General features: G+C 35.4%; 1 protein-coding gene across 1 annotated transcript; it reads left to right on the top strand.

Moving 5' to 3' along the window:
- Positions 1–1106: 1106 nt before the first annotated feature.
- Positions 1107–26714, top strand: LOC114657551 (B-cadherin-like). The gene is made up of 18 exons (XM_051932211.1): positions 1107–1292; positions 2236–2353; positions 8246–8475; positions 9030–9164; positions 9317–9472; positions 9557–9704; positions 10060–10232; positions 14803–14931; positions 15211–15396; positions 17156–17400; positions 21373–21515; positions 22180–22407; positions 22726–22959; positions 23168–23226; positions 24545–24555; positions 24597–24780; positions 25844–25987; positions 26143–26714. The coding sequence occupies exons 1-18, from the start codon at positions 1248–1250 to the stop codon at positions 26347–26349; spliced, it is 2775 nt and encodes a 924-aa protein (XP_051788171.1). The 5' UTR covers positions 1107–1247; the 3' UTR covers positions 26350–26714.
- The last annotated feature ends 581 nt before the right edge of the window (positions 26715–27295 follow it).

The raw sequence follows: 27295 nt of genomic DNA, 5'->3' as shown, positions 1-27295 counted from the left end.
ACACACATTGTCTTAAGAGAATGCTTGTCTCCCATCTTTGAAATCATTTCTGAACTCCAGGAGCACTACTAACCTCCACACAACTCTGCCATTCAGCTTCTTAGTGTCTGCCACCCTCTAAATCCTGGCTAAATCCCTTTCATATTCTTTTTTTGCATTGCAGAGCTAATTTGCTTTAATGTATGGAACTGTGTGCTATTCTTCTTTGTTTGGAATGGTCCATCCATCCTTATCCCAAATCCATATATCCAGATTAGGGTCATGGGGAAGCTGAAGCCCATCCAGTAAGCATCAGGCACAAGGCAGGGACCGTCCCTGGATGAAGCACTATTTGTTTGGCATAGTATGAATTTTAATTCACAATACTATTCCCATTATGTAAAAAATTGTATAATGTTTCTTACATTCTACAGAGTGGGAGAAAAAAAAATCATAAAAATCTCACACAGTTTACATGAACTTTTTTAATGACAGACAGGATTTGTTCAGAAGAAAGAATGGTTTTTGCCATACTTAAAAAGTGAACAAAATAAACTCTTACAATTCCTATACTGTAATGTATCGTTAATATCTGTATGTATTTAATCAACCAATCTTTATATGGTGATTTAATTACAGTATATCATGACGGATTTGAGGTGCAGTAGCATTTACCAGAATTGTCCAGAAACTTTTACCATATACAATACAAATCATTCTTAAGAGTGAAACGGAACAAGAGTTTTTTTTTTTTTTTTTTTTTTTTTTTTTTTTCTATTTTTACTCTGTAGCACTTTGGGATTGCTAAAATATAAAGTGCAATATAAATAAAATTTATTATTATTATTATTATTATTATTTAAGAGTTCTGTTCTAGTCAATAGGTAGAAACAGAGAATGGATTTTACGCCTAAACGTCTAAAAATTAACACAAGTAGGCGATTTTTGATCTTGTATTGCCTCCTAGAAAGAGACACGCATTAGGACCCAGAGGGTGCCGCAGCTTTACCTGCTGAGAGCCACAAGTTGGAGGATGGGACCATATTTGGAACGTGAGTCTTGAAAGTTTGAGGCGAGGCTACCTGCATGACGTCACGCACCGTTATAAGGACAGACTCATTCATTCATTTCCACCGTTATCCGAAGTGGTTTGCAGAGATAATTTTAGGTCTGTCGCAGTTTCGTTGTATTTTTTTCTTGGTGAATATTCATAGGCATTAATTAGAAGTGTTTTATGCTGAACTGAAGATTTGAACTCCAGAAAACCGATGGAGTGGCTTTTGCTATTTACAACCATTACTCTTTTTCTCCAGGTAAGTCCTATTTTAATTTCGTGTTGAATTCACGGTGTCGGATTATTTTGTCTTTCAAAGAGTTTTGTATTGGTGGAGTATATTTGTGGTTGTAAGTTGCACTCTTTGAAAGCGTGGTGCCTGATAAATATTTGAAGCAGTTTGGTGAACCCGAAGTCTAATTGGGCCAAAGTAAACTCAGGCCAGCTTTATGGGATTCGGTTCGAGTGTGGTTTGTCTTTTTAGTTCCTCAAGCTTGAATGCACCATCCACCTGTTTAATAATACTGCCAGTCAGTCATTTTCAACCCCCCTGTCAAGTAAAACGTTTTCCGAAGGAATTTCATTAAAACTATACATTTGTGCAGTGTATTTGTAAGTTTAATTCCTAGTGCTTCCCCGCCTTTACCTGTGCCTGCCCATATTTTTTTCGAAGCGGGTTGACTGGGGGGTGCTGGATAAAAATTGATTGCCTTGAGTTTAGTGAGTAATATTATATTTGAATGTTTAAATATGACCTTCTGCACCTGATGCAATGAGAATATGGCCTCTTTCCGTCAAACTGAATTAAAATTACAATAATTACGGCGTACGTAAATTTAAACCAAAAATGTTTATCAAGCATTCTCTTTTCAAAGTACATTTAGTTATACCAACATATATTTATTGCTTCATATTGTACATTACCCAAAATGCTTCTCGACTATACTTATTTTGTTGTTTTTTTAATATGTCTGTTGTAGTGTTTTGTTTGGTTTTCAGTTATAATTTGTAAGTAATGTATTACAGGACAGAAAAAAAATACTGCAAGTTTATTTACTAATCAGTGAAGCTTTTTTTTGCCCAATAATATTGTAGGTATGTTTTTGCCCCTAGTTTTTCTCATTGTTAGTCGTTAGACCCTTCCTTTTTTGTCTGTCATAACTGTGTATAACGCAGCATTAAAAATGAAAATATTGTTTCAGATATGGACGGGAGGATTTTGCCAAGAAACCATACCATGTCAGCCCGGCTTTTCATCCGACAACTTTGTCTTCACAGTTCACAGAGAACGACTGCAACGGGGTGAAATACTGGGTCGAGGTAAGAGAGCTTTACTTCTGTGTATTCTCGTCAGCGCTTTATAGAAGCAAATCCATTCGCATATTCCTCGGTTTAGATAACTAAATTTGCTTTTTAAAATCTCGTTTATAAGGTGTACAATCAGCATTCTTCAGATATATAAGCATGCCTGATTTTTATGTTTTTTATGTTTCTTTTTTAGTGTTTAATATTCTATAGAGTACCCTGTAAAAAGCAAAGTATATAGAATTTACTCAGTAAAATTGAGGCAGCAATTTGCACTCATTATTGCTGAGTAAACTTTAACCCATGTTATTGGGTGAAGCTTACCTAAATGTAGCAAATAATAATACTTAAATTCAGCCAAGTGAAGTCTACCTAATATTTGTAGTATAATATACCTTCTTACTAAATGCAAAATTACTTTCAAAAAGTAGGGAACAAACTAATAATAGTATTTACCGGTAATACTTGACTGTCTGTTTTCATGCTTTAAGATAAAAATTTTTCACTTTCAGATGTTGTTATAGGAGACCTCTGATTAAGAAATTAAAGAATTTTCAAATTTGTTATGTTTTGTTATAGTTTTTGGGTTGGTAGCAGAATGTCTATTTGTACTCACACTGTCTAAGCAAATATAAAGAACAAGAAAAGATTTAATTGCAGATTTGACAGCAATATTTTTGTACAACAGTAAATCATAATTTATTAAAAGTGTAAGAGAACAACATAAGCGTAACAAAGCTTTGCTTATGAGGTGTTATGATAATGCAACATTATAAAAAGAAATAGCATTTATCTTAGAAGCAGCATAAAGAGTTAAGCAAAGCACCTCAGGAAAACCCTGAAGGGCGTGTGAGCAACAAGGAGATGGAATGTTCTAGGTATTGGCTTGATGTCCCTTACCCAGTAAGACTTGACAGTTGTCACAGAGGCAGAAATTTCATAAAAAGAGCTGAACTTAAGAACAGAGTAAGATTTTTATTTGGAAATATTTATTTGGTTGTGTAAGCCAGTGAACCAACTGGCATAAATGACAGATGATGTGTATGCATTAATTCAGTCCTATTATGTAAATTGATTTGTTTATAAATGTGGATCTTTGCCATTGCTCTTTAACCATTTGCTGACACCTCTGCTCGTGGTATTGTCCCTTAGTAGACTGTTGTAACAGGTTTGAATTCATGAAGAGAAATTAAAGACACATGAACAGTCACATCCTGCTCACTGTATTCAAGATCTTTCTTTGCTTTTGACATTCTGAAATGGAAAAAATATTAAGTATAGAATATACAGTGTAAATAATTTAAATACAAATAATCCTAATCCTATTTACACATTACACTGAGGTCACACAATACTGTCTTGCTATCCTGTTCTACTCTCTATTTGATAATTATGGCAGATAGCTCATACACCCGACCCAAAAATACAAGATGAAGGCCACTATAAAAGCGACCTGGGCTTCATTAACACCTCATCAGTGCCACAAGATGATCACCTCCATGCCACACCCCATTGATGCAGTAATCTGAGGTAAAGGAGCTCCAACCAAGTATTGACTTTATAAATGAACATACTTTTCAGAAGTTGGACATTTCTGTATTGTGAATCCTTTCTTGATTGATTATAGGTAATTTTCTAACAATTTTAGATAATGAATTTCTGATTTTCATTAGCCATCTTCCATAATCATCAACATTACAAAAATAATTAGGACATGAGTGTCCGTAGGCTTTGTGCTCTAGGAACATTTCATTTTATAACATTTCAGTAATTATTTTATGTTTCTGCTGCTGCATGCATCTAAATTCTTCTATGGGATTAATAAAGTCTATCTAATCTGATGTAATCTTAATATACACATTTACTAAACAATATCACTGCAAAGTTAAACAATAAATGTAAATATGGTCTTTAAAAAAACATTTACAGGTGTATTTTTAGGAGAGGTAAAGGTAATGTTGTAATTTTAAAATAAGGGGCCTTTAAGAGTTTAACTATAATTCAAAAATTCAAATAAAGTAGAATTCAGAAAAAGGTTGTCAGCATGTTAAAATTTGAACCACAGTGTACACTTCTCTCACTCTGGTATGAAACTGCTGACCATAAAGCTATAAACGTGTAGCACTTTACCAGTCACATCATAAAATGAACAGTATACACACAAATAGTAAATTGTAGTAATAATTACTGTGTTTATTATACAACAGCAATAAAACTTTGATTTACAGAATATACAAATGTTACAAAATAAAAAAGTAAAATACATGTTTCTAAATCAGAACTGGGGTAGGCTTTTGTTTAAAAACATAAAGTTGACCTAGTGTTTTTTTTTCTTACATTAAAAACATGAGTAGTTATATTCAACCCAAGAATTTGTGTTATAGTGTCAGAACTTTTTTGAGCAGCTTTATCCCATCAATCGCAAAGAAAATCTTTTGGAAAAATTCAAATGTCTACTTCAGCTCTTCTGGGTAGATTAGATTTGTAGTAAGACATAAATGAACTCCATCAACAGCATGCAAGCCTTTGCTCCACTTTGACAATTAGCACTTTACATCCCAGATAATGATGGCATCATCCTCTGTATTGATCATCCACCTTGTTAAAAAAGAAAAGTGGCAGATTAATACGAATATAATGATGTGAATTGTTCATTTGCATATTCCTCAGCTTAGAGGATGAAAACTTTTTTTAAAGTCTTGTTTATAAGGTGCACGATCAGTATTCTTCAGATATATAGGTGAGCCTGATTTTTGTCATCCATTGTTTCTTTTTGTAGTGTGTAATACTCTATAGTGTACCACAGATTTGTTTTTAAATATGTTGACTGTTGCAGAGAAAAATAGGTAAATTTGTTCCTAATGCCAATGTAAAATCAGGGTGTTTTAATTTACTAATTATATGTATTATGTTGTTGAGCAAAATTCAAAAAGTCATTTGAGTTACCTCGTAATTGGCAAATAAAACAGAGCATTCTTTGTGCTTGCTAGTAACACAATGACTCTGCTGGCTCTAGCAAGTTAGATCTTGCACAATTCATTGCCACCAAGTGTTGCTTTTTCTGTTTGAACTTTGTAGTGTTGGGATGCTAATTGTTGAAAGATTCAAATGATTGTGGTGCTACATACAGCATGTAAATTGTTTTGTGAATAATAAATGTTATCCAAAATAAGGCTAACAAAAAATCTAATTGAGTTAAATGTTCTATGACTCTACGCTATTTATTCTTTTTATTTGCCTACTATTTATTTTCATGTGTTACCCATCAGTATGCTTGTATTTGGCATTACATCCTCAGACAGTTTGTGAGATTTCTTAGTTTGTGTTTGTCTATAAGTCACCTACTACTAGTTAACTCTTTCAATGTGGTGATCTGCTCTGAGGGTGGATTTGGAAAAAAGTGGTAACAAACTGTATTGTGATGGACTGTAGCTGTAAGTTTTACTAATTAAGGTAACAAACCTTTCAAAAAGTATTGCAAAATACCACAGTATTGCATAGTGTATTTGGAATAGGAAACTGACAAAGCAAGTGCAAGGTAAAATGACTGCAGAACAACTATTATATTTGGACGTCAGCTTTTGCCTATGAAAAACAACTTTTTGAAGTAAATTAGAATTGTTTGTATAGCGACTAACCCAAATAAAGTTACAACACCAGCGGACTGCCTCCAGATATTCTTCTGTTTGAACACATCTGGATGTTTAGCAGGTAAGATACAATTAATTGTAAATAAAGTAGTAATTTTTATGTTCTAATGCCCCTAGTTAGGCTTATGATTCCAGATGCTCAGTTATAACAAGCACAAGGAAATGCAGGATAAAAGAAGCAGACCTCTTACATTTCACATTTCATAATTGACTAGCCACTTAGTCGGGGGTTCTACCCAATATTAGTTATACCTTTCTTCCTCCAAAATGGTTTGAAATCTACATGCTGTTGACTCATTCGCATCATGATTTCCTGTTCATTTTTTTTCAACTGCATACTTCATCCCACAAACTTCCTGTTCCATTTATCCCAAATATGCCTGGTAGATTGAGATCTCGAAATGCTGTCGGTCATTAAAATCACTGTCATGCTTATGGAACCAGTTTGAGATAATGTGGGAAAAAATAGGAGGAGAAAGGAATTAATCCTAGCTAATCTGAATTGTTCATGTTCATAAATTGTGCAACACAACACTTTGGCATTCAATAAGTTGATCATTTTTGGTTTTTGATTTCACAAAGAATCAGTAGTATCTGGATTGCAGTGTGAAAGCTAAGCAAAATATTGGCTTATTTGTGACAAAAATATATTGGGGGGAATATTCTGTGTCCAACCATCTAATTAAGCAGGATGTGGAGTCCAGTGCATTTTTGCTTAAAACACTACCTTCAGCTTCTTTGTCAGAAGGGTGCCTGAGCTTATGGAGGAGTTTTTTGGGGTATGTTTCCATTTAAAGAAAGGAGGGAAAAATTGTGTAAACCATGAATAACTGTGATTGCTATCTACCAGAGTCCTCCTCAAATTCCTAATCAGAGCTAACTATAGTAGGAAATTGTTACTGCATTTGTGTATTGTTTGCTTGAAATAGTCAAAAGTGTACGTAACATGTGTATAAATTAATTTTGATACTGCTTGTGGTCATTGTGGTTCCGTTTCTTACCAATAGTGCTTCAGGATATTGGACATAGGCTGCTCAAGCTTCTGAATAAATAAAAATTCTTCTAGGATTTATTTGTATTTGAGACTCTAGCACTTATGAGAAGTAAATAAGGTCAGCCTGCTTCTTGCAGACAGTGTGAAGTTACTCTATACTCTTGAAAGGGTGACAGATTTAGTTCTTTGGTGATCTTTAGCTGCCAGCTGTTACACATAGAAAGCTTCAATAGCTTCCTACCTTTCCTTTATAATCCTTGTTATTGAGTGTTTACTTTTGTGTACTTTCTGCAGCCTCAGGATTTATCGCCCCATCTTGTTCACTGACATGTAAAGGGCCTTTTAATTTGATAGTTGGTTAAACAGAAGCAGAAATGTTTTCTTTAATATAATTGTTCTTTAATATGATTGTTGCCCCATATTTTCAGATTAGTTATTTACAGTAAATATTGGTAGGTTTTAAATTTAAAGTAAAACATGAACAGTATTGTCCCACTTACTATGCCATCTATTGTTTGCTAGGTTTAAAGTTTGCTGCATTTTTTGGGATGTATGGGGTTGAATCTGCCTTTCACATCTTACTGCCCCAAAGCATAGGCACTAGTGGCAGCACTCACCTTACTTGTACAGCTTGCTCAGAAAAAGGCCATTGCGTAACCATTATACCAATGATCTCTCCAGCATATTAAATCTGGGGTAATTTTAATGTATTCTTATTTTATGCCTTGTGTATTTTACACATTTCGCTTGCAGATGAAATTTAGGAGATGGCAAGCTCATTACACCTGCCTGTTATCTCCTGTGCAAGCCTGGGCTGAAGTTTTAAAGGGCACCTTTTTTCTCGCCAGATTGGTTTAATCCTGTATTGTAAACTTTTGACATAATTCTTATGAAAATATAACATTTTACTTAATTTGTAAATTTCTTATCGGTTAACTAGGTCTAATGCTTATGTACTATGTGGTTGATTTAATATAATTTTTGTATATCAACATTTGTCAATTTCAGAAATTTTCTAAATGTAAGACATTCCCATTTAAGCTGGTTAATATACCAAGTCAAATACTAAAATTTGTTTTTTTAACTGTTTTAAGAACTGTGTTTTGCTTATCTTCATCAGTATTAAATACACTGGTAATGTGCAAAAGGGTAAACACAGAAAAGCTTTCATGTAAACAAGCATCATTTTTGTGTCGTTTTGTTCAAAACAGCAAAGTAGAATTTGATTCAAATTATTTTGGACTCTTGACTTTTTTTTTTCAGTGGATTTTGACATCTGCACAGATCAGAATAGGTTCCTTTTCATTTGTGATGATAATCGGTTCAAAGTGGAAATCGATGGAACAATTAAAGTGAAGCATGACATTAAATTGCACCATGGACAGATAAACTTTTCCATTCATGGATGGCATTCAGTGGGCAAAAAAATTACCAGCCGCGTCACCGTGGAATACCAAAGACCCCATCACACAGGACATGAACTCAACGATCAGGTAGAGAGAGAACTATGTCTGAATTTTGGGATTCCTGGGTTCAACAATGGTGAATGAGCTTCACAGAATAGAGTAAAAATGTCCTGTAGCAATCTTACTTTGTTATACATAACTTTTTTTAAAAATAGTTTACATTTTGTCTAATATTTGGATTGCAGGGCGGCACAGTGGCGCAGTGGGTAGCACTGCTGCCTTGCAGTTAGGAGACCCGGGTTCACTTCCCGGGTTCGCCCTGCGTGGAGTTTGCATGTTCTCCCCGTGTCTGTGTGGGTTTCCTCCGGGTACTCCGGTTTCCTCCCACAGTCCAAAGACATGCAGGTTAGGTGCATTGGAGTTTCTAAATTGTCCTTGGTGTGTGTGTGTGTGTGTGCCCTGTGGTTGGCTGGTGCCCTGCCTGGGGTTTGTTTCCTGCCTTGCGCCCTGTGTTGGCTGGGATTGGCTTCAGCAGACCCCTGTGACCCTGTAGTTAGGATATAGCGGGTTGGATAATGGATGGATGGATTTAGATTGCTGTATGTATTATTTGATTTTTTTTTTACTTTTCTATACTGCAGACAAAATCTCAAAATATTCAAATGTTTCCTCATCCTTCTTCTGGCCTTAAAAGACACAAGAGACAACAGTTGACGGTTCGCCGCATTGGTATTCCTGAAAATCAAAGGGGACAGTTTCCCAAACAAGTGGTGCAGGTTAGTAAATTCATATTCCTTAACACAGTAAATAACTCCTGTAATAGAGTGTTTCTGTTGCAGTTTTAAGGGACAAAACTATTTTTAAATGTAACAAGAAAGGCCTTGTTACCTATTCTGTTGCACTAAATATTTGAATATATTTGTCTTAGATAAAATCCAAGAAGCCGAAGAATTCCATTTTACACTATAGCATAACTGGACCAGGTGCTGATTTACCCCCAGTAGGACTATTTATAATCGACAGAGACAGTGGCTGGATACTAGTAACTGAAACCCTGGACCGAGAAAAGCAGTCTGAATATTTGGTGAGTTTCCAGTTCGCCTCATACTATCTGTACGTACTGCTTGGATTGTCATTAAACTAAGTTCCTGATTGTGTTTTTTAATAGCTTACTGTACATGCTGCTTTTATAAATGGGACTTCAGCACAGGATCCTCTGGGAATTATTGTGTTTGTTGTGATGGATGAAAATGATAACAAACCTGAATTTATCAGCAACACCTTTATAGGAAATGTAAACGAAGGATCACAGCCAGGTATCCAGTTTGATTATAATTTTTGATATTGTGAAATATGTAAAATGGAAACTATTTAATAGGTATTCTTTTAAGTGTACAATGGTCTTTTTTGCAATTTTAACTAACTTAAGGTGAATTAATCTTCATAGTAATACAAATGGTGTATTTGATTTTTCATCTTGTCTGAAAGTCTTGTACAAAGAAAAATTGAATGTTAACTTGGTTTTATTGTGTGGTGTTAAGTCAAAAAAGTATTTCTTTTCATCTACACATGGTCATTTGCTTTAATTTCAATCCAACTTCACCCTCCAAGTACAGTATTTAACATGGGTAAGATGTTTTGTAAATATGAAGAAATGTTATCTTTTCATAGGTACGTCAGTTATGACTGTAACCGCTACTGATAAAGATGATCCTACTACAGACAATGGTATGTTTAAGTTTTCAGTTCTGAGCCAGACCCCACCTGTTCCCCATCCACAAATGTTTACCATTGACCAAGATACTGGGACCATTCGTGTCATCTCAGCTGGACTGGATAGAGAGGTAAGTTTAATTAAACCTATTAATACACTCCAAGATCTTTAAATATATTCTAGCATTTTTTTTCAGACCATTTGATACAGTTTCAGTTTCTTCAAGTAATTGTAAACACTCTGACAAATCAAATGGACGTTATTAATCATTCAGCAGTATAACAGAAGTCTGATTAAATTATTCACCACCTTTTTAATTACAAGCCTAAGTATGCTGAGAAAAAGAGAATATCTCCTTAACAAATAACAATCAACTGATGTATTCCCCTAATGTAAACAATTTAGTGGATACGACTATTTAAAACCTTTAAGATCTTACAAAAGGATACAGGTGATATTCTCGTACATTGTATAGGTTCATAGAGTGGTTATTGTCCTGGTTTTGCTAAAACTTTGGAATAGAATAGAGCCTCATAACGAAGACAAGATTTCTGAATAAGCCAATGAACTAATTATGAATAAGCAGATGTCTGAGGAATCGCTTGAACCACCTTGAACATTCCTCCAGCCTCAAGTGCTACCTGGACTGTTCTGTTCCTTTACATTTAGCTAAAACATTTGAAACTAATGTAACATTCTGAACAAGTCTCAGAAGATGGCTAAAGACAATTTTGGATCAGCATTTTTAAAGACATTCAACAAAAAAGGTCTTCATAGGAATGTCACAAGGTAGTAGGCCTTTTTAAAAAATACCTGGAAGTCAAAATCCATCCCATGCCTATAAATTCGACATTTGTCGGGTGTTGTCTTGAAGTACTTTAGATAAGTGGTGAAGGTTTTTGTGATATCAGGAAACCAACTCAAATTTTCCTGAGTCCAACTCTAAAACTGCCATCATTCCTATCGTCTCTCACTGTCAAGTATGGTGCTTATAGCATCCTGTCATTAGTGTGCATTTCAGTATCATTTGACTGAAGGATGACTCTGTCATAGTGTACACTGGATTAAATGTGTACCTCTTTAGTAGAAAATGAACTGGTGAATTTTGTGGTTGATCCAGACAGTGACCCAAGGCACACTGTCAGAGCAAGCACTGCATAAAGCAGGTGCAGAAAACAGATTAATCAAAGATGTGTACAAAGTCCTTCAGATTTTATGAACAGTAACCTTTGTTGCTACATTGGAGAACCTATTCATTATATAAATGCATTTTCATTAAATAAAAACCATAAAATTATATGGTGGTTTCAATACTATCCATCCATTTTCCAACCCGGTGTATATCCTAACTACAGGGTCACGGGGGTCTGCTGGAGCCAATCCCAGCCAACACAGGAACCAATCCTGGGCAGGGCGCCAACCTACCGCAGGACACACACACACCAAGCACAATTTAGAATCACCAATTCACCTAACCTGCATGTCTTTGGACTGTGGGAGGAAACCCACGCAGACACGGGGAGAACATGCAAACTCCATGCAGGGAGGACCCGGGAAGCGAACCCAGGTCTCCTAACTGTGAGCAGCGCTACCCACTACGCCACCGTTCTGCCCGTTTCAATACTATGTAAATATAATGGACAAGGTACTGCATTGTATGGGATGAAATTAAACCCAACACTCTCAAACCAATTTAATTCAATGCCACAGTGGCTTGAGCTCATCCTTGTAGCTCTATGTGCCTTACAGGAAATCACTCTGGCCAAGGCACAAGTCTGTTGCATGGCTGTCTCATTCACACCTACACCCTCATCCACACATTGCTCTCGCACAAGAACAGTTTGGAATTGCCCTTTTACCTAACTTGTTTGTCTTTGAGATGAAACACAGGATTGTGGAGGAAACCTATGTAAACACAGGGAAAATGCGCACGTGTAGTTTGTACAATGACCAGGAATCATGATCTATGAAGCAGCGGTACTACTCACTGGAAGAATCCATCCATCCATCCATTATCCAACCCGCTATATCCTAACCAAAAGGTTACGGGGGTCTGCTGGAGCCAATCCCAGCCAACACAGGGCGCAAGGCAGGAAACAAACCCTGGGCAAGGCGCCAGCCCACCACAGCTGTGGAAGAATAGGCTTCTAAATTAACTCTTTTTACTGAAGTGGGGACATGTTTTGCCTAAGGCAGTGTTGTATTTGCTGGACTAGTCTGCTAGTGTGGGTTTAATTGTAAAAACCACCCACAACATCTCCAAAAATGGGTGTCACTACTTCTTTGTTGTTAAAGGCATACCAACTTTTTTAGATCTGAAAACAATGAACAGTCTATGTTTCTTTGACACCTGTATACTGTAATAGTAAAGGTGTTTGGTTTAAAAATCTCTAAAATGCTCCTAACTTTGATTTTTCAGATTTAGAGATTGGAGTTTCATAATCGTACTTTTGTCAAAAGCTCAATGAAAAAATATTGTACCAAAATCCAGCTAGAAAATCTGGTCATTTCTGCTATTTGTCACTAACATTATATTTTCTAATCTTTTGCTTGCTAAGTCATCACTCCTCACTTAATTACATGATTAAATAACATGCCACTATTTATAAAAAAAATAGAATGGTAATATCCTCAGTCAGTAGTATTGTACAGGATCTCAGATCTTGAGCCAATGGTAAAAATATATAATATAATATAATATAATATAATATAATATAATATAATATAATATAATATAATATAATATCTCTATTATTAAACAAAAACTTTACTCTTTCCTTTGCTTTTCCCGGATGGCAAAACAGGATGGACATACAATATGTATCAAACGCATTCTGCTAAACAAATATCACCCACACAATATTTCGGGTCAAAATTAGCGATATGATCCAATGTATTTAACCCACTTCTGTCATCTCAACGTTTATCACAACATTACACTACTAATACATATCTAAAAGTCGAAGCTAATCATGTCTTCTTTATTAAATCAAAGCAAAACTTAGAACAGAACATATGCAAAGGCTCATTGATCACATTCAAAATTCAGATATCAATAGTTCAGACATATTCAAAATAGGTAAAGCAGTAATATTACCATCATCATATCAAGGTAGTCCACGAGCATTGCAACAGTTATATCTTGATGCAATGGCAATATCCCGAACTGTCGGTCGGCCAGATTTATTTATTACAATGACGTACAGTCCACACTGGCCAGAAATACTCAGATTCTTGAGAACAATGCCACTGTGTACAACGGCCCTAGATATTCCCACTTTCGTAATGAGATTGCTTTATCAAAAAGACTTAGAAACTTTACAATTCAAAATGTACTAATAGGAGAAGACTTATTAGAGAAAGAAAGAATATTCAGCCACGGCCAGTTGCATTATGTCCATGTGAGACCAAACAAGGAATCAAAATTCAATGCGATCTTGAAGAAAAGTTAATTCCACATACTGTTTTTACTGAAGTTTTAAAGTAAAAGTGAAAATAATGTATATGTAACAATTCCAAGGAAAAAAAAAAAATATTTCCAGAAACACAAACACGGGGGTTGGCGAGTGAAGTGAGCAGGGGGCAAAGCCCCCTAATATAATATAATATAATATAATATAATATAATATAATATAATATAATATAATATAATCCATCCATCTATTTTCCAACCTGCTGAATCCGAACACAGGGTCACGGGGGTCTGCTGGAGCCAATCCCAGCCAACACAGGGCACAAGGCAGGAACCAATCCTGGGCAGGGTGCCAACCCACCGCAGATAATATAATATAATATAATATAATATTTCCATTAGGCAGAAGTTTAGTAAAAATAACCTCTCATAGAGTGATGGAGAGAGATTTGAAGGGCACTTCTTTGTTAACAATATCCCATGTTCAGTGTTCTGTATTGTCTGAATAGTTCCTAGCCTTTCATGGTTTTCTGTACAGACTGGGGATGCAGTAGACTTTTGCATCTTCACATCTTTATCAGTGTGAACTGTACTAGCCAAAATATGACTTTGTACCTTTTTTTAACTGGCAGTTTCTGCCTACTTAGATTCAAATGAGTCAGGAGACAAAACAGCAATGTAATGTGTGATAGAATGAAAGTGAACACTTGCTGCTCATTTCCCTGCTTGAGGTTGAACTATTGTTAATGATGGATTGCTTTGCTTGCTCTTCAGATTTCTTGATCAAGAATTTTCTCATCTGGTTGTCATCATTAGTACTTTTTTGCAGCACAGTAACCAATAATTGGCAATATCCTCTCTTTTAGGCTCTGAAAGTACTGGTTCTCACATTAGTCATTCCTGGCCCATTTAAATGGGTAGCTATTAAGCCACAGAATTAGTGAAACCAAAGAAAATTAAAGCTAACTGAAAATGCATGTATGTTAAAAATGTATGTATGTTAATAAAGATACAAAACGGGGGGTGACTTTACGTAAATGACATTTATATCAGTGTTTTATGATAGATTAATACAAATTCTGTATGACCTAAATGTGGCATTTTGCACTTTGTAATTTATTGATATATTAATACAGCACATTATATCCTGTTTCTGTAAATGCATTCATTCCTTTAATATGACTGGATATTGTGGTGTTCCAAGTAATACTGGACTGAGTCATGTTCATTGATTGATATTCTTAAAATGGTCATTAATATTGATTGTTTTTTTGTTTGCCAATTTCAGAACGTGAGTGAATATACACTAGTAATCCAAGTTGCAGATATGAATGTACCTGGATTCTCAAATACTGCTACTGCTTCCATTGCTGTTCTAGACCAAAATGACAATGCTCCACAGTTTAATCCAACAAATGTAAGTGTGTTTACTTTGGCAGAGAAGGAGACTAGAAACTAAATAGTATATAAATAATTTGTCATGAATTATATGTATTTGGTCTCTTAAATCTAGAACTTCTAATAACTTATTTGACTGTAATCCATATTCTGTCATGTTTCATTTAAATGAAAGATTTTTTTACAACCTTTTAAAAACTCTGTGTAATACTCTAATGAGAAGTGTATTTTAGTGTTATACAAAATTATGGTAAATGTTAAAGTTGGAATTTTAGTAATGTTCCATTTGCTTTGGTAGTATATTCAGAATGTACCAGAAAATGCTGTGGACTTTGAGGTTGTGAGACTGATAGTGACCGATAATGATGAACACCACACACCGACTTGGAATGCCAAATACCGGATTGTTAAAGGGAATGATGGAGGCAACTTTGGCATTACTGCAGATCCAGATAGTAATGATGGAATTGTTAAAACTATTAAGGTTAGTGCAGTAATAAATTCATACTGTCTTGACAATTGTACTAGATTCTGTTATTTGTGGCACTCTTCTGTGAAACAAGTGCCTTAGATGTCGTGTGGTTTGGTGCATGTACGTGTGTGTGTGTGTGTGTGCGTGCGTGTGTGTGTGTGTGTGTGTGTGTGCGTGTGTGTGTGTGTTAATAGTCCAAAATGGAAATTGCTTGCTGTACTCATTGAATGTGCTGATGGGTTTTGAAACTGAAAAATGCCATCTTGGAGTTTGAATACACACTACAGCACTGTTCTAGCACTTCGGTAATCTTAAAACCACATTGTAGGTTGTTTTGAGTAGGTTTAAAAATAATTATAAATGTACTTGTGTTTAATCATCCTATAGCTATATATAGATGTTCTGTGGTGCAAGTATTGCCCATCAAGGTTCATTTTTGCTATGCATTTGAATTTGGTTGAAATGCTTATTAAAAAAAGACTCACTTCTGTATACAGGTGCTGGTCATAAAATTAGAATATCATGGCAAAGTTGATTTATTTCAGTAATTCCATTCAAAAAGTGAAACTTGTATATTAGATTCATTCATTACACACAGACTGATGTATTTCAAATGTTTATTTCTTTTAATGTTGATGATTATAACTGACAACTAATGAAAGTCCCAAATTCAGTATCTCAGAAAATTAGAATATCAATTAAGACCAATGCAAAAAAAGGATTTTTAGAAATGTTGGTCAACTGAAAGGTATGAACATGAAAAGTATGAGCATGTACAGCACTCAATATTTAGTTGGGGCTCCTTTGTCCTGGATTACTGCAGCAATGCAGCGTGGCATAGAGTCGATCAGTCTGTGGCACTACTCAGGTGTTATGAGAGCCCATGTTGCTCTGATAGTGGCCTTCAGCTCTTCTGAATTGTTGGGTCTGACGTATTGCATCTTCCTCTTCACAATACCCCATAGTGGGTAACTTTGGCACTATGTGCAGGTGCCAGGTCCTGTTGGAAAATGAAATTTGCATCTCCATAAAGTTTGTCAGCAGCAGGAAGCATGAAGTGCTCTAAAACTTCCTGGTAGACGGCTGCGTTGACCTTGGACCTCAGAAAACACAATGGACCAACACCAGCAGATGACATGGCACCCCAAACCATCACTGACTGTGGAAACTTTACACTGGACCTCACGCAACGTGGATTCTGTGCCTCTCCTCTCTTCCTCCAGACTCTGGGACCTTGATTTCCAAAGGAAATGCAAAATGTACTTTCATCAGAAAGCAGCAGTCCAATCCTTTTTGTCTTTAGCCCAGGCGAGACGCTTCTGACGCTGTCTCTTGTTCAAGAGTGGCTTGACACAAGGAATGCGACAGCTGAAACCCATGTCTTGCATACGTCTGTGCGTGGTGGTTCTTCGCTGAGTGTCACAAACTGTGTTGTGTGTGTGTGTGTGTGTTTTGTCAATAAATGTATGTGCTTTTCAGTGTGCCATCATATTCCTTGCATGATGTATAAACAATGTGTGTTCAAATTTGATACTTTTCTTATTTCTAGAATTTAACTAAAAAAAAACCCTCAAGCTTTTTATTAAACACATTTCAGATGGTGCCATTAATTCAGTTTTCATCACAGATACTCTGTTTGATAGGACCGAGTCTTCTAGTGCATTAAATTTCAGGGTTTTTAATGGTCTACACAATGCTGTTAGCCAACCCCTTTTACAGCAGTTTATTTAGATGTACAAAATTACATCTATTCATTTATTTCCCTCAATAGGGTCTTGATTTTGAAGCCAAGCAACAATATATACTTCTCGTCACAGTTGAAAATGAGGTACCATTTTCCACTCCTTCATCAACTTCCACAGCTACACTTACAGTGACAGTAGAGGATGTCAACGAGGCTCCAGTTTTCATTCCACCAACGCTGTCTGTTCCTGTTAAAGAAGATGTGCCTTTGAACACTTTCATAGCAACTTACCAAGCAAAAGACCCAGACATAGAAATGAAGCAGACGGTATCGTAAGTAATTGTTTTACTGTGTTTATTGATTGAAATTAATTTACAGTTCTGTGAAGCTGAATGTGATTACCTAAAATGTAAGAAATGCTCTTTTATGGAGGGATTAGTACATTTTTTAGATTAACTGTTTTAGTATGTTTTAGATATTGAGCAGTATATTACAGTTTCCATTTAATAGAATTTGGAGTTTCAGACATTGGGTTGGAGAGCTGTAAAGATTTGATGTACTTTACAAAGACCAGTAGTCACTGAGGATAAGTCTATACAGGGCTGTCTAATCTGATGCCATAGCATTTTCATCCATTTATTCCAAGGCTCCCAGTTTCCCAGATGTCTTTCCTATGGGCAAGAAAATGGCCTAGATGTAGAGAAGTGGCACAATGTTCCACAATGGCAAATAGAATAGAGGAGGGTTTAGTTAGGGTAATTTTATACAAATGGTTAAGTCAGGTGCAATAGGCACAGTTCATTAGCAAATTTATATATCGACTAAATAGTGAGATGACTTCAGCCTGGTTTTAAAACTGAAACCGAAGTGTCATCTTTCATATATAAGTAGGCAGATTGTAGCTAAAAGCTTGACCTTACACTGTTTTGTTCATCTTTGTTTTTAATAGGCCATCTTGATCTTAATGTACTTCTGTGTGTAAGCAATACATTATTTTTAAAGCTTTATTTGCAAATAACAGCATATTGAAATCAGCCCCAAGCTTAACTGGAAGCCTTTGGAATGACTTAAGAACAGGAATTATGTGGTCATACTGTCTAGTTCTTGTAATGATTCTTGCTGCAGCAATTTGTATTAATTGAAGGCTACGTATGGAATGGTTTGAGCAGCCAATAAATAATGTACTGCAGTAGAAAATCCTACTAGAAGTAAATTTATGAATTTATTAGTCTGTATAAATCCTCCTAATTTACTAGTGTTTAAGATGGAAAATTTTATTTTTGTAATTTTGTGTTTTTAGAACACGTACTGGTGTCCTTGATAATGCCCAAGATGTGCTCTGATTTAGTAAAACTAATACTTAGATCATCTTATTAAATTAGTCAAGAGTATTGTTATGGTCTGTACCATAATCCCTAACTTCTTCCCCATGCTTCTAGGATATGCAACATCTCTTTTCTATCCTGAACTAGATGAGAGTGGAGGAATGGGTAATACAAAAATTCTTTATACAAACTAGTCCTTTTATGGATTATTGAGATAGGTAATGCAGGATCTACTGCCATTTGCAGTATGAAACAAAGCTGTGGGCACTTTAGTACCATAACGTTATACAAAATGTATATTAAGCACCACAGAACACCTTTTACTGCCCTTTTTATGTTTGGATTTCATAAAATGTCAGTCATACTGACTTCATCAAATTCATGATATTTTCTCAGTTTAATAACTGCCTGCTAGTACGTTTTTCCTGTCAACAAGAAAGTAGGGGATAACCCTTCTGGCCTAAAAGATTAACAGTAAAGCACACAACCTAAATTAAAAAGCATTTACTTGAAACTCTGTTAAAGCTGTTTTCTCACAGTAAGATGGGAATTCCACAGAGTGGCATATCAGTTTGTCTGGGAGTTAGTGTTAAGTGTTTTTGTAAAATGCATCCTAATGTCATTTTTGGCCTTTAGATCAGATTGATGTAATCTGTGGAGTCGAACAAATTCAATATTCTGCAATTTTTGCAGTTTTGATTTAAATTCAGATTAACTTTTAAGTCAAGTCATTGTGAGATTGTTGAATTGTGGGATTTTGTTTTTAAAATTTTCTCTCTATGGTCTAAGTGTGTCTAGCAGCTATATTTTTTTTTTAGTTCTTTGTTTAAGAAAATGTTTCAATCGGCTTACAAGTGCATAACTGAGTATACGGGGAGTTTCTTAGATAGCAGTAAACCAAGAAGTTAGTCAAAAGCAATAATGGTGCTTTTACTACCCAAGGGTGTCTTCTTTAGAACAAATCACAAGTGTCCATGTTGTATGCTCTCATTCATTAGTAAAATATATGATTTTCCCACACATTGCCAAGACACACAGTGCTTCACAGCTGGGTGAACTAACTTTTATCAATGATCCCACCTACATCGAACCACATACCATTGGTATAACTGAGGTTTAGAGTATTCCAATGATGGATGACCAATCATGGACATGTTAAATCTAGCAGGAAATACATTGCATGTACAACAGCCCATCTTTATGCACCTTTACTCAAAAGCATTTGGCAGAGTGCATGGAAATTGTTTGGTTGACCCACAATAAGACTTAAAAGTTTGTACTAAGGAAATGTCACCTTCAAATAATAAAACATACTGTTGAGGATGTCCTAGAAAAATTTTAGAATGCTAATGATACAGAATATGAAGGCCTTGACTCAGATTCTGATCAGTTTTGATTCTATTGAGAACTATGTGTTTGATGAAGTACTTGATGCTATGTTTGATTTGTAAATATCACTCCTAGTATTAACTTTGAAGCATTGCGGTGTGCATTTTTACAGATCATGCGTCATGTGTTCAATTACCATCCTAGGAAGCTGTCATCTGCACGTTACAATTTGGAGTACAGGCAATTTGTAGTAGGCAATTTGTAGTAGGCAATTTGTAGCAGTTTTGCCTGCTGTGATATCAGTTTTACTTTTGAGATAATCCCTTTCAAACTGAACTGCTTCCTTTGAAACACTTACATGGTGCTTTTATTTATCAACTTTATCCATGTTTGTGTCAACTAAGGCAGAGTCATCACATATTTTAATCTGCGCCTCTTTGGGATGTGGAAGAAAACCTGAAAAATCGAGTGGAAACTTCCACACTATCAGTTCCAGCCAGTAAGAATGAAGGCAATTTTCAAACAGTGTAGACTACCCACATTACAAATACAGGAACAATGGTAACAACATGAGCACCTCCATATTTTAATTACAATAAAATGCTTTGAAGCAATATGTGATTAGTTAGTAGAAATGCATTATTTCAGAAACACATTGCTAGGAGCCTGCCTTCTAAAACAGCATGTTTCACTGATAAAATCAGTAAACACTAAAATTATCATCTCTTGGGTTTTTTTTTCAAGCCCAAGTAATGTTTTAATATAATATGGCAAACAGTGAAAGCCCACATATCATGCATTTGAATGGTAAAGGCCCAAATGGGATGCATGTCCAGATTGGAGTCATTTGTGTAGTTAATGTCCGAGTAGTTTAATGGCTAATTCTGTTTTATTATGCAGGCATAGTCAATACCAAAGACTGGTCGATCATATGAAGCATCTTAAATGGAGTAAAGGCATTCAGGACTTTTGTAATATTTATTTTCAGATGGCACATTTGTATTTTTGTGTGTATTTCAGCTTTGTGTTGTCAGTTGCTAAATAGAAAATATCAATACATTCAACAAAATGCACCTGATTGGATTAATCAAGTGGTCCAATGAGGATCACATTTTATATAATCTCTCTACCTAAGTGTACAAAGCTCCCCCCCCCCCCCCCCCCCCAACAGACTCGCTCTCTCTTCTATATGACACACAAAATATATATTTTTTCCCATTTGAAATTAACAAAAGAGACTGTACAACAAATTCAGTCTGGCAATGTCACAACAAAAAAAAAATACTGAATTTGATATCATCGCCTGCAGACCTGAAGCCTTTTGCTTGAATTGGGACCCCAATAAAGACTGGGCTGAGATGTTACCCATATGAAGTTTGTGGACTATAAGCAGAAACTTGTACATGAAGTATAAAGGAGTTCATCTACATTGCCAGGTCTATTGATTGAAACACAAAATGCACGTTCATTGTGTGTGTGAGCCCATAGCTGGTTCCTGTCTTTTGGCTGATGCAACCGACCACCTTAAACTACATAAAATAGGAAATTAATTTCTCTTACTCTTCTGTTCTTTCCAATTTTTATCTTTTTTCATACCAAGGATATGTTGCTACTTTTTAATTTTTTTTCTCCCCACTTTCTTTTAATCAGATACTGTATTGGTAATGATCCTGCAGGATGGCTGAATGTGGATAAAGAATCTGGAATTATTACTGTCAAGCAAGCTATGGATAGAGAGAGTCCATTTGTGAAAAATGATAAATATACATCACTCATATATGCTTATGATAATGGTAATATTTCCTTCCTATTGTCAGAATAATCATTAAGACAGTTCTGAATTAGTATTTTTTACATTAAGCAGTAACACTTTTCATATTTCTATAAATTACATCATTTTAATATGTTACAATGGTTTTGGTGCACTAAATTGTAGTAATAGTCCATAAAAGGCGGAGTATTTAATGGCATTGTTACCTACAGAATATAGTGGCTTCTTTACCAATAGCTTTAACATGAAATTCCCTTGTTGGTGCTCCTTAAGAGTTCTTTGTAAGCATCTGAAGATTGTTTAAATGTTGAATGAAAAGTTAGTAAACCATTTAAGCACAATTTCTTTCAGAGTTGCTTGCTGAACCTAATTTAGGAGTGAGAGGGGAGGGATTGCTATCATGGCAGTGTTTGGGCACTTCTCAGTGAAACCTTATTTTCCAGATTTCTTGCAGCCAGGTTATTAAAAAACAATACTGCTTTTACTATCTAAAAAGGAGTGGTTGGATACAAGTGCTTAAGAGTATAGCTTGCCAAGGTAGTGACATTTTTCTATTTAAGACTAAGCTAAGAGACAGGGAATTCAACAAAGATATCTATGTTGCCACACACCTTGCTTCCTACTAACTGAAAAAGAAATGAACCAAGTTTAATTGGTAAATGTTACTATTTTGTTTGTTTTCACAGTTAATCATCCAGCCACAGGTACCGGAACACTTGTACTCTTATTGGAAGATGTAAATGATAATGGTCCAGTGGTGGACGTCGTGGGTGACGTGCACTTTTGTAACCAGAAACCTCCACCACAGGAATTTTCTGTTGTTGATCCGGATTCTGTAGGAAATGCCGGACCCTTCAGGGCTGAACTGTTGCGTGAAGCCAGAATGAACTGGGCTGTCAGTATGAATGATACAGGTAATACAGTATTTAATTTGGGGGGATTAGGAAAATGTACAGTACAATATAATTACCTAATCAAACTTTAATAGTACAGAAAATTGTAATATATACTATTTCGCTATACAGAATCAAAAACAAATATACTGTATTGGCAGTTTAACTGCTGTTTTAGTATTTATTTTCCACAGCATTTATTTTACGAGGTGCATAAATAACAGCAGAGGACTTAAATTTGTATTGCTTTTCAGTGGCTAGAATTGTCTTAATTTCGATATGTATAAATGAGCTAAAATGTACATGCATTTGGTTATTTTAATTCTTGGATTGTTGCAGAAAACAAAATCATTCTTTCTATGGCAACACAACTACCACCAGCGGAATACCAAATTATTGTTCGAGCATATGATAATGGAAACAACTACCAGGACACTACGTTGAAAGTGATTGCGTGTGACTGCACAGGAGATAAAATCCATTGTCCAAAGGCAGGCAATCCTGCTACTGTATGGCTAGCTGTTTTGGGTAGTTTGTGTGCTGTCTTTGCTCTACTGAGTAAGTATATTAAAGGCTAATTTTCTTTTGTCATACAGATTGATACAATATACCAAAAATAGGTTTTTGTGGTTTGTAGCTTTAAATTGGCTTAACAGAAACTCATTTTTCTTCACTGCTGGAAAACAGTTGTTTTTTAATCAATGACTTCTATTTATACCAGAGTTATTTTGCTAGATACATTACTCAGTGTTTTTAATCATTAAAACTGCTTTTTTTGCAGAATTTACTTTAATTGAGCCATTGACCGCTAGTAGTGTGTTTTTACCACTTAGAATTCTGGTAGGTCTGCAGTCAAACAAGCTGCTTCCACACTTCCTACTTGTAGATATTCTGCTTATCCAAACATTAATATGTTTATTTTGTTGGCAATAGGAGAAAGAAAACTGGCACAAAAGACAGATGTGTGTTACTAAAATATTAATCTTGTAATGTTCATTCTCTGTCCTTTCCCCTTTTTTCATTTCTGTAGATTCACTATCAATTTCAGGCCTAAAAGGTGCAATTTTGTTATGCTTACCATTGTAATCAGTTAGTTCTCATTTTTCTATTCCCCAAACCTGCTACATAATGTTTTGTTTTCATAAAACAAAGTAATATTCATAGGATGCAAGAGGTAAAGTGACATCACCTGTCCCTCTACCTACACCCCCCACATTGACTCTTTTGTGTAGAATATGTTTAATGTGCATACTTAAGGAAAGAAGGTTGTTTTCCAAAACATGTTGTGGTACACAAGATTCAAGATTGGACCCACGCTAACATTGTATGTCCAGTGTGCTTCCAATTTCTCTTTCAATTGTGTTGAATTTTTTTAAGAAATAATTTGAATCTTCTTATGGGCAGTTCTTACTAGTGTTAATTGGGAGAATTTTTTGGTTTCTTTCTGGATAAAGTTAATACGCATAATTGGGACTATTGTTTTAAATCAGTAATTTTTAGAGACTACACAATCTTTCATAAAATGCAAATGCTGTGATACAAAGGCTGTAGCTGTGGGACAGCTATCATTGAAAGTTGGACTACTGTTTGAACTATCTGCATATGCATTAAGGGTAAAGATATTTTGGATACTATAAAGATATTTTTGAAGAAACATGGAACACATTTTGTTTTTCCAAACAGCAGAGTGAGAGAGAGTGGATAAAGGGCATCCATCTTTCATCTCATAGGGGGCATCATCTTCTGGAGCTTGCTGAACAAGTGTAGTCATATTTTGGTTATGAACTTAGCATATTTAACTCTGTCATAGAAAACAATTAGATGCATTTTTCCTTTTCACTTCATGCATATCAGTTAGAATTCCCCATGCTGGTTAACATCAAACCTAAAAAAAAAAGTTCTGCAATAAACTCCTATCTGCGTATCCTGTCTGAGGGGTCATTATGAATAACTCTTCTTCAAGAGTGTGTTTTAAATGCAGTTGTAATTGTGTTCCATAGTTCATATAAATAATGCTTGTGTGGCTTTTTCTAATTATATAAATTGTGCATCTTTTGAAAGCAACCAGTAGTACAAGAGGTAGGTAAATATTGCAAATTTTGCTGTGTTAGAAACATTGTTCTGAAACTTTCTCAAATTTCTGCCCTCATATTGACAGATTGTGTTAGGGTTAGTTTTTGAAGCCATTGAAACTATTCATGTTGAAAAAGTTGTAAGGGGCATGTTATGATTTTCAAATCTTTTTTTCCTTTATTCTTTATAGTTATTTTACTTCTGTGGCTTAGAAGAATGAGAAGGGTGAAAAAGGAGACATTCCTTCCAGAGGATGATGATGATAATCGTGGGAGTTTATTCAATTACAATGAAGAGGGAGGTGGTGAAGAAGATAATACGGTTAGCTATGTAATATTTCTCTATAAAGAAATCAGTTTAAAACTAAGCAGATTGAAGAAACATGTACAGTATTCAGGCCCCTCCAATTTCTGCACACTCTATTGTGTTATAGGAATAATTTTAAATATGGAAACACCAGGACTCTTGATAGAGTTGGCCTTCTGGCTACACTGAGTAATCTGGCAAAAAGGGCCATGGTCAGGAAACCCAGTGATACCAGAGCTACAAAAGTCCTCTGATGAGATGGGAGAACCTGCTGGAAGGACAACCATCTCAGCAGCACTCCATCAATCAGATGCATATGGCAGCCTGCTCAGAGTTTGCCAGATGACATTTAAAGGACTCTGAGGTAAAATCTGGTCTGATGAGACTACAATTAAAACAAGTGCTTGGAGTTCTGCCCAGTGTCAGGTTAAAACCAGGATCTGCGTAATGCCATCCCTAGTATGACAGTGCGTCTCAGTGGCAGGAACAGGGAGACTGGTCAGAATCGAGGGAAGGATGAATGCAGTCAAATACAGAGATCCACAAACTCGAACTGGGATGATGGTTCAGCTTTCAGCATGATAATGACCTGAAGCATGCAGCCAAGGCAATGCTGGAGTGGCTTCAGGACATGTCTCTGAGTGGCCCAGCTAAAGCCCAAACGTAAACCTATAGATAATGTGTGGAGAGATCTGAAGGTGGCAGTTTGCAGACACCTCTCATATATTCTAATAGAGCTTGAGAGGATCTGCCAGAAACAGTGGGATAAGCTGCCCAAAGCTTATAGAAACTAATCCAAGAAACCCTGAAGCTGTAATTGCTGCCAAAGGCACAAAGTACTAAATTAATGGTCTGAATATTTATATGAACAAAATTTTAGTTTGATTTTTAATACATTTATAAACCTTTCTACGAACATTTTTACTTTGTTATTATTGGCAAAAATATCAAATTTATGCATTTGAAATCTACAACACATTGTGCAGAAAGCAAAGGGGTTTGAATATTTTCTGAATCCACTGTAGTTTCATTTGTGATTGAAGTTCTTTAATTCCAGCCCATGTTTTTTTCTTTATAGGAGTATGAGTTAATACAGCTGCATAGAGGCTTAGATGCACGTCCAAGGCTCTACAGAGATGACGTAGAACCATCTGTGATGCCTGCCCCACAGTACCAGCCCCGTCCAGCTAATCCAGATGATATTATGAGCTTCATTGAAGATGTAAGTAAAACTTAAGTTAATCTTGCTCAATACAATTTTTGCGTACATATAATTTTAGTCTTGGCATACTGTAAGTGTGGTGGTTTTGAACCTACTACACCAGAATACAATTTATTTTAAAGTAACTTTTTTTTTCAAATTTGTCCTAACTTTAGAACTTGAAGATGGCAGATAATGATCCAAGTGTTCCTCCATACGATACACTGCTAGTATTTCATTGTGAAGGTGCTGGTTCAGATGCTGGTTCTTTAAGCTCATTAAATTCTGACAGCTCAGGAGGTGATCAGGACTACGACTTTTTATATCAATGGGGACCCCGCTTCAAAAAACTTGCCGATATGTATGGAGGTGGAGAAGACTAAAAGTATGTCCTCCAGTAACATGTGGCTTTTGATGGGCTAATATGTTGCTATGCAGGACTTCCAGTAATATTACTAAACTCCCATTATTTTCATACGTCCAAAATGTGGGCAAATTTTCAGTACCTATGTTCAGCTGCACAGTGAAGTTTTTGTGTTTGGTTTTATTCAGCATCTTTTGTAAGAGGGCAAATATTAGCAACGTAAAACTGGTTTTTGTAAGACTGTTAATTACCTTTTTAAATTTTTTTCTACAACATTATAAACAAAATATTAATGCATTCTTTATTTTTCTGCATTACATTTACTATTTGAATTTTGGTTACTTTTGTATTGAAATGTAATCTAAAAGGAACAGATTTATTTATCAGTTCCGTTGTATTTTAAACGTAAAAAAACAAAATTCTTAAGTTTAAATACTATAAAGATACATATGAAAAATGTTTATGAATGATTCAGAAAAAATGAAAGTTTTTATCCTCTCAATTTAAGATATGCTGGCTTTTTTAAATGTAACAAAATTCTTTTAATAAGACCTAAATCTACATAGATGACAATTTGGCAGCACAATCTATTAAAAAAGTCTCACCATTTGCTTGTTTCTTATGTGCAAAATATTAAAGTAAATTTTCATTTTGATCTTTTTGACTCTGAGTGTTTTAATCTTCTATGAATCTTTTCTCACTTCCAGTTACAAAATCAGTGCTTTCTTATAGGTGCATTATTTTGTCCATTACACCTTTGTTAACAAATAAAACATACTGTATGTTGAGATAGGTACAAACTGCAGTTCATCCACTTAGTTTAGAATGTAGAATTCTTGTTAAATCTGCTGTCTTAATGGGCCTTAGGTGCCTAGCAGAATGGACAGAGCTCAGTTCTATACATCTGATGCAGCCAGTTGGCTGCATTTTAGCGTAGTCTCTAGCACATTGTTTTCATCACCTTA

This window comes from Erpetoichthys calabaricus, chromosome 9, assembly GCF_900747795.2.
Source record: "Erpetoichthys calabaricus chromosome 9, fErpCal1.3, whole genome shotgun sequence".
Taxonomy (NCBI): Eukaryota; Metazoa; Chordata; class Cladistia; order Polypteriformes; family Polypteridae; genus Erpetoichthys; species Erpetoichthys calabaricus.
The sequence above is the reverse complement of the archived record's forward strand: the minus strand, read 5'-3'. Positions and strand labels throughout refer to the sequence as shown.